This window comes from Antennarius striatus, chromosome 2, assembly GCF_040054535.1.
Source record: "Antennarius striatus isolate MH-2024 chromosome 2, ASM4005453v1, whole genome shotgun sequence".
Classification (NCBI taxonomy): domain Eukaryota; kingdom Metazoa; phylum Chordata; class Actinopteri; order Lophiiformes; family Antennariidae; genus Antennarius; species Antennarius striatus.
The window spans coordinates 26,526,981-26,540,495 of NC_090777.1; the positions used below are offsets into that span (position 1 = coordinate 26,526,981).

Consider the following 13,515-nt stretch of genomic DNA (forward strand, 5'->3'; position numbering starts at 1 on the left):
TTTTAATAACGCCACAATCTGGAGACACAAATGTTAAGCTAACAAAAAACATCATTCTCTCATTGTGAATCATGCCACCCCCAGCTGAGAGCTGAAAAAACACCATTTCCATCCTGGGGGGGGGGGGGGGGTAGGGGGGGTTGACTTAAGTACGTGAAAGGAATTAATTTGTGTGTTTTAAAAATGTATTGCTCCTGGTAGACGGTCCCTCAAGCTCACCTCGCTGTTGACATTCTCAGCACACTTCCCAGGGGTATCCCACAATGCTGTGCGACGGAGGCTGGTTGCCTAGTTACAGCGTGGCGTTACAAGCAGCAGCGACACGTATCATCAGTGTGTGATCGTGCTTCAAGAGCTGCTCCGCTTTAAGTCAGCTATGTGAATACTAATTTAAAATATAAAGACAAATTAATGAGGACGTCATGAATGCAGTGAACGTCAGCAGGTCACATGATTTCTCTGGGAGGTCTAGATGATAGGTTGATGTCTTTGTGTTTGTGTGGTCCCACAGAGACACGGGGAGGTTTCTCACATGATTGACTCCACAATTCGCCTCCCGCGGCTGGGAGTCACCCCAGAGGTCAAAAAGCATCTTAAGCACGTGTGTTCATTCTCCTTCCTCCATATCTTCTGCTCTCCCTAATTAGAAAATTATTGTGCGCGCTTCATAAATTGTAAGGGTGTTAAAAAAAAAAAAAAAAAAAGTCACCATAACGTGACTCAAACATATTAAATCCGCCGTCCCATCAGTCTTCCTGGCAGTGGGCCACAAACCCCTTTACAGGTCAAAGGTAGGGTCAGATCTATAGCAGGACATGACTTGAACTCTAAATAGTGATTACTGCTTTACTCTTGAGCCAAGACATAATCTGGTTCAGGCATATGTCTGATCATCTTTCCAAATCTACTAAACCACTCATGATTGTCCAAAGCCAACTCGGGATAAGTCTCTCTGATTAGATTGGCCAAAGAGGATTACACACTGTCTAGTAGCATGTGTAACCTGAGCGATCAGAACGCCGTTCTGATCGCTGATCCAGAGACAACCAAGGAAGAGTGAACGGAAAGCTAAAAAACTGAGCTGATTTTAGCATTAATTAAGATTTCAAAATGTAATTCTCTATTTTAGGGCTCTCCAAAGTACTGTCTGCAACTGTCAACTAATTGATTATTTTTTTTAAATTTTCACAGCACAGCAATTTCCGCTGCCTTTCCCCTCATATCGGTGCCATCAGTGACCGATCGATAGCCGCCTATGAAATTCACAGTCCTATTTAAAGGCATTCTGATGTACTTATAATGCGATCTAACTGACAACAGGACAAACAATTGGACTAAGAATACGGCCGTTGCGAATAAATAATACATGAATTCAGATTATTCTGTCAATACGAGCAAAGTAAACAATTAAGCTTTCAGTAATTTCGAGATCGATCGCATCAGTTTTTTATAGTCAACTTAAATAAATAAGAAGTGCATCTGACTCTTATTACAGCACAGGAAGTAAAGGGGGGTAAAGTACGCAAATGTTTTATGAGGTAGGTTGTTGGTTGAATTTAAAACATTATACAGAAAGATGTCTGTGTTGCTTTGATACAGCCTCTATAATGGCTTTAAAGATTAATTCCTGTAAATAGTTTTAACAAATCTTAAACATCATACACTCAAAAGGAGGATTTCATATTAAACTGAAGTCTGCTTGGGAAAGTGTCGTCAGTATATACAGTAAAAATAAATTTAGAGAAATGAGGCCATAATGCTATAAAGTAGTGCACACAATGGTGCATGGCCACTGAATTTGATTTTTCACCTCAAGAAAAACATGAACTCTCCGGTGTGTGCATGTTTGTGTGTGTGTATGTGTGTGTGTGTGTGTGTGTGTGTGTGTGTGTGTGTAAGGGGGGATGGGGTGCAGCTGATGGACTTTGCGTGTCCGTGGGGAGTACCAGGCCGTACTCTTCCTCAGAGATGAAACCCGATATGCCGCCCGCATCACATTATCTTTCAAACTCCATCTGCACGCTGTCACACACACACACACACACACACACACACACACACACACACACACACACACACACACACACACACACACACACACACACACGCGTACATCAGCACACACGCAGGCGTACACTAACACGAGGGCACGATCAAATGCACCTCTCCTGAGAGCGGCGAGGTCAGGAGGTCTGCGGCGTGATTGAGAAACCACCTGGTGCTCCACTCACATTAAGGGCTCAGGTCTTCATTACGGTCTAGACGTAAGAGCTGATTACGTTACTACTGATGCTAAGTGAATGCAAGCATATGGAAGACATTCAATTCGCTTTTTACCGTAATCACTAGATAACTATCACCGAGTCGTGATTCTGGTGTTGCGATTCCACCACAGCCCCAGGTTGGAAATGTTAAACACTGTCATCATATCAGACTGAACACATTTACTTTCTGTTCTCTTTCATTTAAATCCATTGACACACCGGGGCTCCTCTTTTCCTACTAACCCCACTCGCTCACATCCTTGCCTTCAAACTTTGCCTTCCTGCTAGTTCTCCTCCCTTCCTCTGCTCCCTAAATTACAGTTATTATAGTGTCAGCCTCCCCCCCCCATGTAAATGCAGCTTCACGGGAGTCTAAGACACATTGGTTCTGTTTTTAACGCTTTCTAGGGACCAATTAAAAGGCCACAATCACAGTCCCAAGACAACCAGCACCCTGAAAAGACCGGGACTAGTCGACCATGAGATGCCAACCCCCTTTTTCCACCACCAGCGGGTTGAAACCCCCCCACAAAAAGGCTTTAAAAGTTTAATATGCAGACAGCTCTATTTGGGCTCAGTGTCAGACAGGCCAACTTAATATAAGAGAAAATCTAATAGCTAAACTAATAGCTTAGATGGCTGAATTTTTCTTTTCTTAAAGTCTCTTCAGCTGGCTGTGGAGAAAAACTGATGTCAACATCATGAATCTCAAATACGCCGTGTCACAATTTTTATTGTCCGCATCGATATTTGTTTCTGTGACTCCCCATCCTTTCTTCTGTCCAAGCTGAGAGTCTGACATTAAAGGCCAAGACACTTTGAGCACACCCTCTCATCCGATTCAATAAAAATGCATAAAAATTAGAAAAACAAGTTAATGGGTGACGGTAAATTGTTAAATACATAATCTTACTGCGGGAAGAAGTAATTTTATTTTTTACGGTAACTGTATTGGATTAATTTGTATATTTAATGTTTCATGTGACGGTAAAGGAGGGATTTTAATTCAGATTCATATGTTAATAACCACCAAATACCTATAAACTGCTTATTTATACCAAACCCCTCAGCATGACCAAAAATGTACATCCACAATAGATTCACAGCGTAGGAATTAAAATAAATAAAATTCTATATATTTTATAGTTTTAAAGATTTATTTATGGAATATTTTATTGGCAAGCCTGTTCTGGAATACAGTTGTTTATATGTCACAAAATGAGGGACTGTTTATAAAAAGGAGCATGATTTCCAGTCTGGATGAGCAGAAATGTGCACCACAACGTTGTTGATTTATTCATGTGCATTATTACTGCAATAAAATTATTATTACAATAAAAAAAAAATGTTCTGACGTATGCTGATGACACTGAACGTAATCTGTCAAACATGTACTGAATAGATAGGCATTAGTTTAATCCAAGCTAACTCTGCGCTGCACATTTCAAAGCCACGCAGTTGATCCCCTGCTGTCCAGCTGACACCACATCAAAAAAGACTAAATCACTAAGCCACTGATGAAGTCACACCATCCCTCAACTCAGACTGACCACAACAATGCATGACTATACTGTGGGTGCTGCCATTATTCAGAAGGATAAGGGGGTGGCGGGGTGGTGGGGAGGGTCTTGCTGGGGCTGCAGCTTTTTAGGTCAATGAACTGTAAAGGAAGAAGTGAGAGGGTTCAAACTTCCCAACAATGCTGAGATGAGCTGAAATCACTGTGCATAAAATATTCCCTGGCTGTGAGAGTCCCATTTCAACCCATGATCGACTCACATCCCTCTGCCATCTCCCTTCATCCTAACCTTCTGAGCACATCACTCTTTCCCATCTCTTTATCCAGGAACAACTGTAGTCAGCAGAAGCCTGGGCTGACACACTCAGAAAACACCACCACCTAATTTCAGGCATAGCTCTAGTGGTTTGGTGATTACAAGAATGATAGACATACATTATATTTAGACAGATAAACTGTTGTCAGTCTGTGAGTCAATTAGGGTTCTGCAGGAGACTTTAAGTTTGGGTGCTGACATGTCATATCTGGCATCATTTATTAATGTATTGCATTAAATATATACGGTTGCCATAAAATAGACATCCATACCATCCAACAGGGCTCTGGGCCTCTTTATACCCTGATCCTACCTGTCTGAAGTTTTGTTAGCAGAAGAGATGGAAAGACAGTAAAATCATGTTGCATATGTGTTTGCCGTGTGTGTGTGTGTGTGTGTGTGTGTGTGTGTGTGTGTCTAACCTGGTGTGAGGTCATCGCAGCAGATTTCTATGGATCCAGACGAGCAGTCACTCAGTTCATCCAGCGAAAGATCGTTCTCCTGCACTTGCTGTCTGAAATTAAATAAATACATAAAAAAGAAAAAAGAAGAAGCAGCACCTGTTACTGAGCATGCAAATCAATCCAGAGTCATTGATTGCACTCAAACACAGAAGCTACTAAGCATGACAGCAGAGTAAAGCAATGACATTCCCCGCGGTGCGTGTTACAGTGATTTGCATAAACAGCGTTGGTAATGTAATCATAGTGAAATTGACGGGAAGAATTTAATTTCTTGTCGATGCTTTTTGTAATTCTCGTACATCACGGCGCCGATGATTGTTTCTCTCGCTTTCACAGATTCTTCTTCGTGGATGAACTGAAATACACGACACCACACATCAGACGCAGTAACACACCATTTTTTTCCCCTTTCATTAGATTCACTCTCCTTGTGTTTTTAATCTCACATCATCCAAAACTAAGTGTGTTTGTGTGTGTGTGTGTGTGTGTGTGTGTGTGTGTGTGTGTGTGTGTGTGTGTGTGTGTGAGGGAGAGAGAGAAAGCAATAAATTGAATCAACTCAAAGGACACTTAAACAATCAACTCTGCTCCAGAAAACATCGAGTGTATTGCAGGAAAGGATGTGGAGGAATTGGACTAAAATGGCAAGAGCATGCCTCCGGGGCTTTTCTTTAGTGGAGTGGCACTCAAACAGTGTGTGTGTGTGTGTGTGTGTGTGTGTGTGTGTGTGTGTGTGTGTGTGTGTGTGTGTGTGTGTGTGTGTGTGTGTGTGTGTGTGTGTGTGTGTGTGTGTGTGTGTGTGTGTGTGTGTCTATGTAATTAGGGAAGGGAACATAAAGTGCAAGGGGAAGAAGGGAAAGAGACCAGTCAAGCAATAACTGACAGAAGAATGGTTTTACAGTGGACACCAATACAATGGTGGGGTCATAATCAAAGTCTTACATTATGAGTTACCTACGGGTGTGTGTGTGTGTGTGTGTGTGTGTGTGTGTGTACAGACGACTTACTTATAGCTGAAGGGAGCCACAGTTGCCATGTTGACTGTGTGTGTGTGCGTCTCTGCGGATGCAGACTCCTTGTCTCGGACCTGATCCCGCCTTTGGACGGCCATGTTGGACATTACCGGCATGGTGAACGTGATTAGCGGTAGCGGCGGGGGACCAGGAGAAGGGGCCGGACTATCTTCCGGAGTCCCCATCTCCTCATCTGATTGACTGGTGGAGCCACTGCGGCTCCCGATGGAACGCTTGTGGCTCATCTGAGTGAAACAGGGGCGGAGGTTCCTGTTGGTCACCATGTCCGAATGGGCCGGGGGGGTTCTTGGAGGCTCTTCCTCCCTGGTTTTATGTGATCCAGTCCTGGGGTTGTGGACTCTACCGAATCGGGGTGTCGGATGCTGGTTGCTGGTTCTCCATGTCTGGTTATTATTGCTGATGGTGCTTCTGTTGTGGTTACCGTCATGTTGAAACGGTGAGCGTGTGTGAGGAGGAGCTGGTTTTCTCAGGTCCAGCGTGTCTTTGGAGTGCAGTGGCAGCGCCCTACGTTGGTTTAACGGACTGCTGTAGGCAGACCGTGATACCTGGGGGGCAGGTAGACCTGCCCTTCGCTTGAAGAGCTGGCTCTTCAGGCTGGGCTCTCTTGCTGGGTCATTTGAGGAAGATGTGGGGAGGTTAGAGTCCCGCCGGCAAGGTGACGGTGAGTGTGTGGGTGTTTGCGTGGGAGTGCGTTTAGAGGGCCTGGGTAGGTCGCTAACATGGCGACGGGTTCCTGCTTTGGATGGAGAAGGTAACAGGCTGTGTGGGAGGGGGATTCCAGATGATGGAGAAGCCTGGGGGGCTGACTTCACATTGACTCCCCCACTCATATTGACCTACAAAGAGGGAAATCAAGTCAGAACCCTGATGCTAGCGCCTCCAATTTAACAACATAACCTCTATGAAAAGTTGGGTTATGTGTTATAAAGGTCTCTCCATTGTGTTCAAAGCTAATCTAATAATTAAACCAGAATTTGCTGTTCTCAACACTGAGGAAATTAAACATCCTTGGTATGTGAGCATGTGAATGAAACACACATGACAAACTGAGTCACGGCGGACCACGAGTTGGGACACGGAGCATCTGCGCAATCAAATTTGCCTGCTGGGAGTTCAAAACACAAAAACAGCTACACAGCTCCAGAGACAGACACATCCTCCCAGCGACGTCCAGCAGCTGCCTTTACAGCGGAGTGGTCTCAAGTAACCGATTTTCTCCACTTAATGGATTCGGATACACTCTGGCGTAAAGTCTCATGGACACACACGGCTGTCTGAATAACACTGCAGGAGGATTTGGGGGGGGGGTCCTTCTCACCTGATTTCATTGGATTCCACATATTTTCACACAATCGTGCCAAGAACTCTCTAAAAGCCACGATTGTTACACAAATCTTCGTGATTTTTAGTTGAGTAAGACATTATATAATGTTGTGTAATTTGATGACATCTTGCTCTGTACCAAAGACGATGCTATCGCTTCAAAAAATGTGAGAATTTCACATGATGTTTTTCAAGAACATCAGTTTTATTCAGTTGAATGTGAAAAATAAAATTAAAAAATTCACAGTTGTATTTCAAAGTTTGTGAAAATATCTCCACCTACAGTGAATAATGATGTCCATTCATCAAGGTCCTGCACTCTGGACATCCTGACTATTCATCTTCTTGAAGACGAGATGATGTGATCGTCTCGTCTTCAGCCACTTACCCAAAGTTACGGGGTCACGGGTTCTGATGGAGCCTATCACAGCCGGCTATGAGTGAGAGGTAGGGTACACTCCAGATGACACGCCAGCTCATTACATAGACAGACAACCATTCTCACTCACATGAACATTTACGGATAATTGCAGAGCAACCTCATCACCTAAACTGTATGTTTTTGGAGGTGGAAAGAACCTGAAGAGAATCCACACAGATATGGGGAGAACTTTCTAACTCTGCACAGAAAAGCTCCAGGTTTTATCAAATCAAGAACCATCTTGGTTTGAGGCAACAGCGCTACCCCCATCAGGGCTTTGAACCGGTTCTTGGAACCAAAACGAAAACCAGAAATTTTTTGTATTTTGCCAGGAACAAAAACAAAAACAAAAACTTTATATTTTTTTTACATTTCTGGAAAAGATTTGGTTATTCAATATAATAGTAACTGGTTAATAATGTTTTGTTTTTCTTTCTTGAAAAAAACAATCTGATCTGTTGTTTCACTTCCTGTCATTCACCCAATGCTGAGTTCCCCGGACTCTGCTCTGAAACTTTGATGCTTTGTTGCATCAGAAGCTGCCACAACTTCTTGTTCTGCCTCTCATTCTCCATCCTCTGTTCTGCAACTGGATCAGTGCTGTTGTCCTGTTTACTGTAGGGACATATCTACTGTATCAATCAATCAATCATTCAACTTTTATTTATATAATGATTTGCATGTAAACTAATTTCCTTAATTGTCAAAAAGATACCTACCTATTTATATTTACAAGAATCGTTATTAATCGGTTTGGGAACTATATTTTTTTTTTGTTCTAACCGGTTCAGGAACGTCAATTCTTGGGTGGAACATAAAACCAAAAACATAATCCTGTTTTTGTTCGGAATGTACCAACTGGCAAAACTCTGGTTCAAAGCCCTGCTACCCATTTCTCCACTGTGCTGCCCTCCTGGGCGATCAGTTTTGTTATACTCTTATTAATGTTCAGGATTCTTCTCGTCAGTTTTTTCCCTCCATTAGCAGGTCTCTGTCCTCACTCTGCATCGGGTCAGTCTGTTCTTCAACAAACTGCCCAGTTTCACTAAAATCCTGGGTCAACTTTTCAAATCATGACCTCACCTCACATCTTTCCAATAAAGCCACACTGAACTGCTACAAAGCTCTCTTTGTCTGAGTCCTGCTTTTGGGTCCGGCCCATTGAACACAACATCACTAAAACATGTCATTATTAGAATTAGACACAGCGAGTCCTTTTTGAGCTTTTGTAAATACAACAAAATTCTAGCAATTCACAGACCAGTCAGAGTTAGCAAAGGACAGTCATTTAAATAGGACAATAAAAAGTTTTATCATTTGACAGTACATCACATTGCAGAATTGCACACACAGTAATGTGGATTACATGGACATATTTTCCCTGAATTTTGAGAAAATGTTCTGTGAAATTCAAAAATCCTGCAGGGGATTGAGGCTCAAATCCCACCCCCCACCCCAAAAATTAACACATTAAAAACTTTTATTTTCCAATAGGGAATTGTCTGTTTCTCTCCTGTGTCTGATACCACCAAACTGACAGATTGTTTGACTGACATTTTAACATGTTGGTCAAAGACCGGTTCTCTCTCATGGGTGACTCAGCTCTGATGAATACCTGCACAGCCACACAGCAGCAGTGATGAAGCAGTCGGTAAACAGAGACGGATGTTATCATCCATCCTGCTTCCACCTTATTTCTTCCCCCCTTTCCTCCTCTCCGTATCCTCTATGTGTTTCTCCTCTCACTCTGCCTCTTGGGAGACTGAGTCACTAATAGCCATCAGAATTTTTGTCTGTCTGGTAGAATTTCACCTTGGATTTCCAGGAGCACAGGTGTTCTCTGGCTATAGTCTATTTGTATGTAAATTGGCTATTCCCTAGAGATACTATGGGGTCATTCTGGTCTCACTGCAGCCAAATGAAGACAGCTGGTGGAATCTGTGTGTATAAATATGCAGAAAGTTTTAATAGAAAAAAAAGAGATCATAATTTTCTTATTGACACCAACAGCTGTAAACAAGGGGAACTCTGGTAAGTCATTTAAGGGTCTGGTTTTCTCACACATATGGTGATGTTTGTTAAGTGAGTAGTATCTGTTCTCTTTTGTCTGTGATCACACCTTATACACGTTTCAAAGACTTCTGTACCAAGTGTAATAGTGGGATATTTGGTTTGTCAGTGTTCACGGGTAGGGCTAGTTGTTTGTGATTTGCATCATTACAAAGACTGCTTTCAAATATTGTAAGTATGTGTAAGTAAAATTACTGTTTGAATGCTCTGTATTAAACTTATACAGAACAAATTAGCGTGCAAGAAAGAAGTTTGATTTCTATACCTGTAATCTGGAGGCTTGAAGGTTTTTGGTCATAAGGCAAAAATAGATGTTAGAATTAGTCAGTAGTTAGTGATGCACTTAAGTTATATCATTTGATCGGTCAATTATATGTGGATGAAATGACTGTTAAGTCTACATAATTAGAAAATCGCAATAATAATTTGGATTCTGATGACTTTAAATTGATTTTTTTTTAAATTACCAGTAAGATTTTTAGAAAATAAAGCAGGAAATCCTCAAATTTATTTATTGATAAATTAGTAAAATCTTTAACTAATGATTATAGTTGCTCTCATTTATTAATGTATTTGAGCCTCTTTGGTTAATCATATATTATGAATTGGTTATAGGTGATAGATTTCGTACCTATCCCTATTTTATCCAAAGTGAATGCAAAAATTGTCATCATAAGCCGACTCTCTGAATCAATTTTACAAGAGTGATGCTGCCCTCTGCTGGATAAAACAAGTAACAGCAGCAGCATGGATTTCTGTCATCAAACATTTCACTCTAATTTCCTGTGTATCGTCATAAAAGTCAGGAATCAGCTACATGAATTGATTTTAAATACTTTAACCACAGTCATAAAATCAGATCAGATCAGTCCTTTTAAAAAAGAGACAAACAGAAGCGAAGCAGCTGTGAGATGTTAGCATCCAACTTCAATTTCTCCTAACAACATTTTAGCTCTTCTGCCCCATGAGAAACAACGTGATGTTGAATTACTGCACTTTGGACAGCAGAAACTTCCACACTTGTTCTCACAGACAAAGCTCCCTCTCCCATGATGAAATCCCTCTGACTCATCACAAAATCAATAAACGTGGTGGCTTCACAGGCCTCACTCTGTGAAGTGAAGGACATTAGTGGGCGTCTGTGGGTTTCAGGGTGTCACCGAGTCTGAACAGTTTTATGATACAAACAGCAAACACACAACGTACAAATATATAATAACGTGCAGCAAAGCTCTTGATCGCGCTGTTATGATGCCTGGAAACGCACAACAGAATGAAACCAATGACATCTGAACCAGATAAACTTCTTGTCATTAAACGTCACATGGCAGGTCTCCTGTGAATGTCCTACCTGTCAGTTGGATGTTCGGTCCTTCAATGCGCCGTTAGGCCGAGAAGACAGCCGGCTAGTGGGAGGTCACACTTCTCCGACATCCCAGAACAATGGAATGTTTTTTCCTGGATCACCGTTGCATCCTTACCACTGCCCTCCCATTGGTCGGCAGCGCCTCACCATTCATTCGGACAGGAAGCTGTGACAAAACAAAGCGGCCAATCAGGGGGTGACATTCCAAAGTGACTCATTTTCAAAGTCGCTTTTTCTTTTTCTTTGCAATGAAATCATCATCATTTCATGCAAACCTACACACACACACACACACACACACACACACACACACACACACACACACACACACACTGAGCAATGAACTGGAAATATTTTTATGCTGTCATGAGTCAGAACCCCATTTGGACCCATCATGACTACGTCATCTTCATGACACAGATGGATGACGAAGATAAGCAGTGCTGTAACAAAACACTGTAACATAACACAATATGCTACTATAATGTTATAGAAACTCATCACAGTGTGCTTTTAATGTTGAAAAAGACGTGAAGTGTTGCATCCATTGTGGACAACAACAGGACTAAAAAACAATAAACTTTACAAAAAAAAAAAGAAAAAAAAAGAAGTCTCGGCCTTAGATCACACACACACACACACACACACACACACACACACACACACACACACACACACACACACACACACACACACACACACTTTTCCATCTGCTCTGAGTGATACAGCCTGTGTGAAGCTGACAAAAGCTCATCACATCAAGTCAGCTCTTACGTTACACCCGCACCTGTGTCCCATCCATCCCACTAGAGCTCTGCCTCTCGTTCTGTTAACCTCTCTCCTCCACTGTATCAACAGCCTTCTGTTAGAGTGTTATCTGTGACATCACTGTGATCACCGATGTCATCATTTAAAAAACGCTCTTTCCATTCATCGACACTCACACGAACAGAAGAAAACATGGACTCACACAAACATGGAAGATAGAGGAAAAAGACTGACATTAACAAAACACACTGAAAATGCAAAATGTTAAAACGTTAAAAGGATGACCGTGAGGACACACTCACCCTGAGAAAGCATCAGCAGGTTTGTGTCCTATCGGGAGCTGCTGAGTGGATCTGGTTCAGTCTCTGCCTTTGCTCCTCTCTACTTTTGCCTGGCAGGCCTCCGAGCTGAAAACATGTGCATTTGTGTTCGCGTCAGTCATTTCACTCCCTCTATAACGTCATGCCGCTCTGCTGCTGCCGCAGTACGCCTGCAGCCATACGCCCGCCCCTCGCCACAGACTCCCCCTCTTTCTCTCTCTCTCTCTCAGTAATTGACTTGTTGGCTGTGCTCCCTCCCTCTTTAAGATGAAATATAAGTCCAGCAGCAGCAGAGATGGGCTGGTCCATTAGCTGGATGAATGTGTGTATGTGTGTGTGTGTGTGTCTGTGTGTGTGTGTGTGTGTGTGTGTGAGGGGGGGGGGGAGAGTTGGTCTGTACACTGTGATTAATAACAATTAAAAGATAAATGGACGACAAAACAACAATTGAGAAAATTACAAATCCAGAAATCTTAAATGGGGTCAAGGACAGCAGATTGAAAAAGACACACAATCACACACACACACACACACACACACACACACACACACACACACACACACACACACACACACACACACACACACACACACACACACACACACACACACACACACACACACACACACACACACCTGATGTCCACTCAGTGCACATGCCACATGCATCCATCACTCGTCTCATTCATTCCACATCTCTAACAAAAGAGGAGTGACAAATAGAAAAGAAAGGAGATAGAAAAGAGGAGAGAGTCTGGAACCAGGAGGGAGGGATGAGGGAATCAAAATGAGCAGCGTAAACCCTTTATTGACGTCTTTTTCCCGGTAGAGTAATGAGATACCGGTCCGCCTTGGATCTGACCTTGAACTCGATTTCTCCAATCTATCTATCTACCTTCATTTACCAAAGACGTTACAAATCCCACCACATGAAACCAGAAAGCTTGAAACATCTGATCCAATTTACAAAACAGAAGAGAAGGTTCATCTCCCCAAACAGAAGTGTCTGATTTCATCATTCGTGCCATAAAAGCCGAGTGACAAGGCTCCAGAGATGTTTTTTATATTTAGTAATCTGATTACTGGACAACAGATTTTCCCGAGTTTATTTGATGTTTAACAGAAAAGGAGATGATAACTCTGATTTATTTTTGCTTTTTTCACTTTTCAAACCTAGTTCTCACCCCTTCTTTGTGACTCCAGGTCTCACCCGCTTCATTTCTCCCTCTTTTCTCACTTGGAGTTCTCACATTTCTGCTGTGCTGGCTTACAGTTTGACTAACTGACATAAAGGACAACGGTGAATAATTCATGAAGACAGAATAGACCTGCAAAACATGTCTGTAATCATCCCTTTTTTGCTAGATTTGACAGTTTAAATATTAGTTGAAGTTGTATTTGTGGGATTATTTACTATTTTTCCATTAATAATTCATTAGACCACATGGCCTGTGAAGGCCTTTATAGTTCTTGCAGCCGGAGGGGGGCTTTCTGACCACAAATTGATCAGGCATTGCCGATAAGTTTGCGCTGAAGAGATACATAAATAAAGGAAAACATGTCAGGTGGCAACACAACATACAAACACAATACAATACCCAAACAGTTCTACTCACCATGAAACATGGATAAATACTATCAGGAAACAGC

General features: G+C 42.1%; 1 protein-coding gene across 2 annotated transcripts in view; it reads right to left on the reverse strand.

Moving 5' to 3' along the window:
• Positions 1 to 13,515, reverse strand: part of nav1a (neuron navigator 1a) — a 76,317-nt gene extending 62,802 nt beyond the window's left edge. The window contains exons 1-5 of one of the 2 annotated variants that reach the window (XM_068329576.1): positions 13,482 to 13,515; positions 11,848 to 11,952; positions 10,763 to 10,943; positions 5,571 to 6,433; positions 4,522 to 4,613 (exon numbers count right to left, since the gene is read on the reverse strand). In XM_068329576.1, the coding sequence (XP_068185677.1) occupies positions 4,522 to 4,613; positions 5,571 to 6,427 (949 nt within the window). In that variant the 5' untranslated portion in view covers positions 6,428 to 6,433; positions 10,763 to 10,943; positions 11,848 to 11,952; positions 13,482 to 13,515. The remainder of the gene's footprint in view (positions 1 to 4,521; positions 4,614 to 5,570; positions 6,434 to 10,762; positions 10,944 to 11,847; positions 11,953 to 13,481) is intronic. The other variant, XM_068329587.1, reaches the window with a different exon arrangement.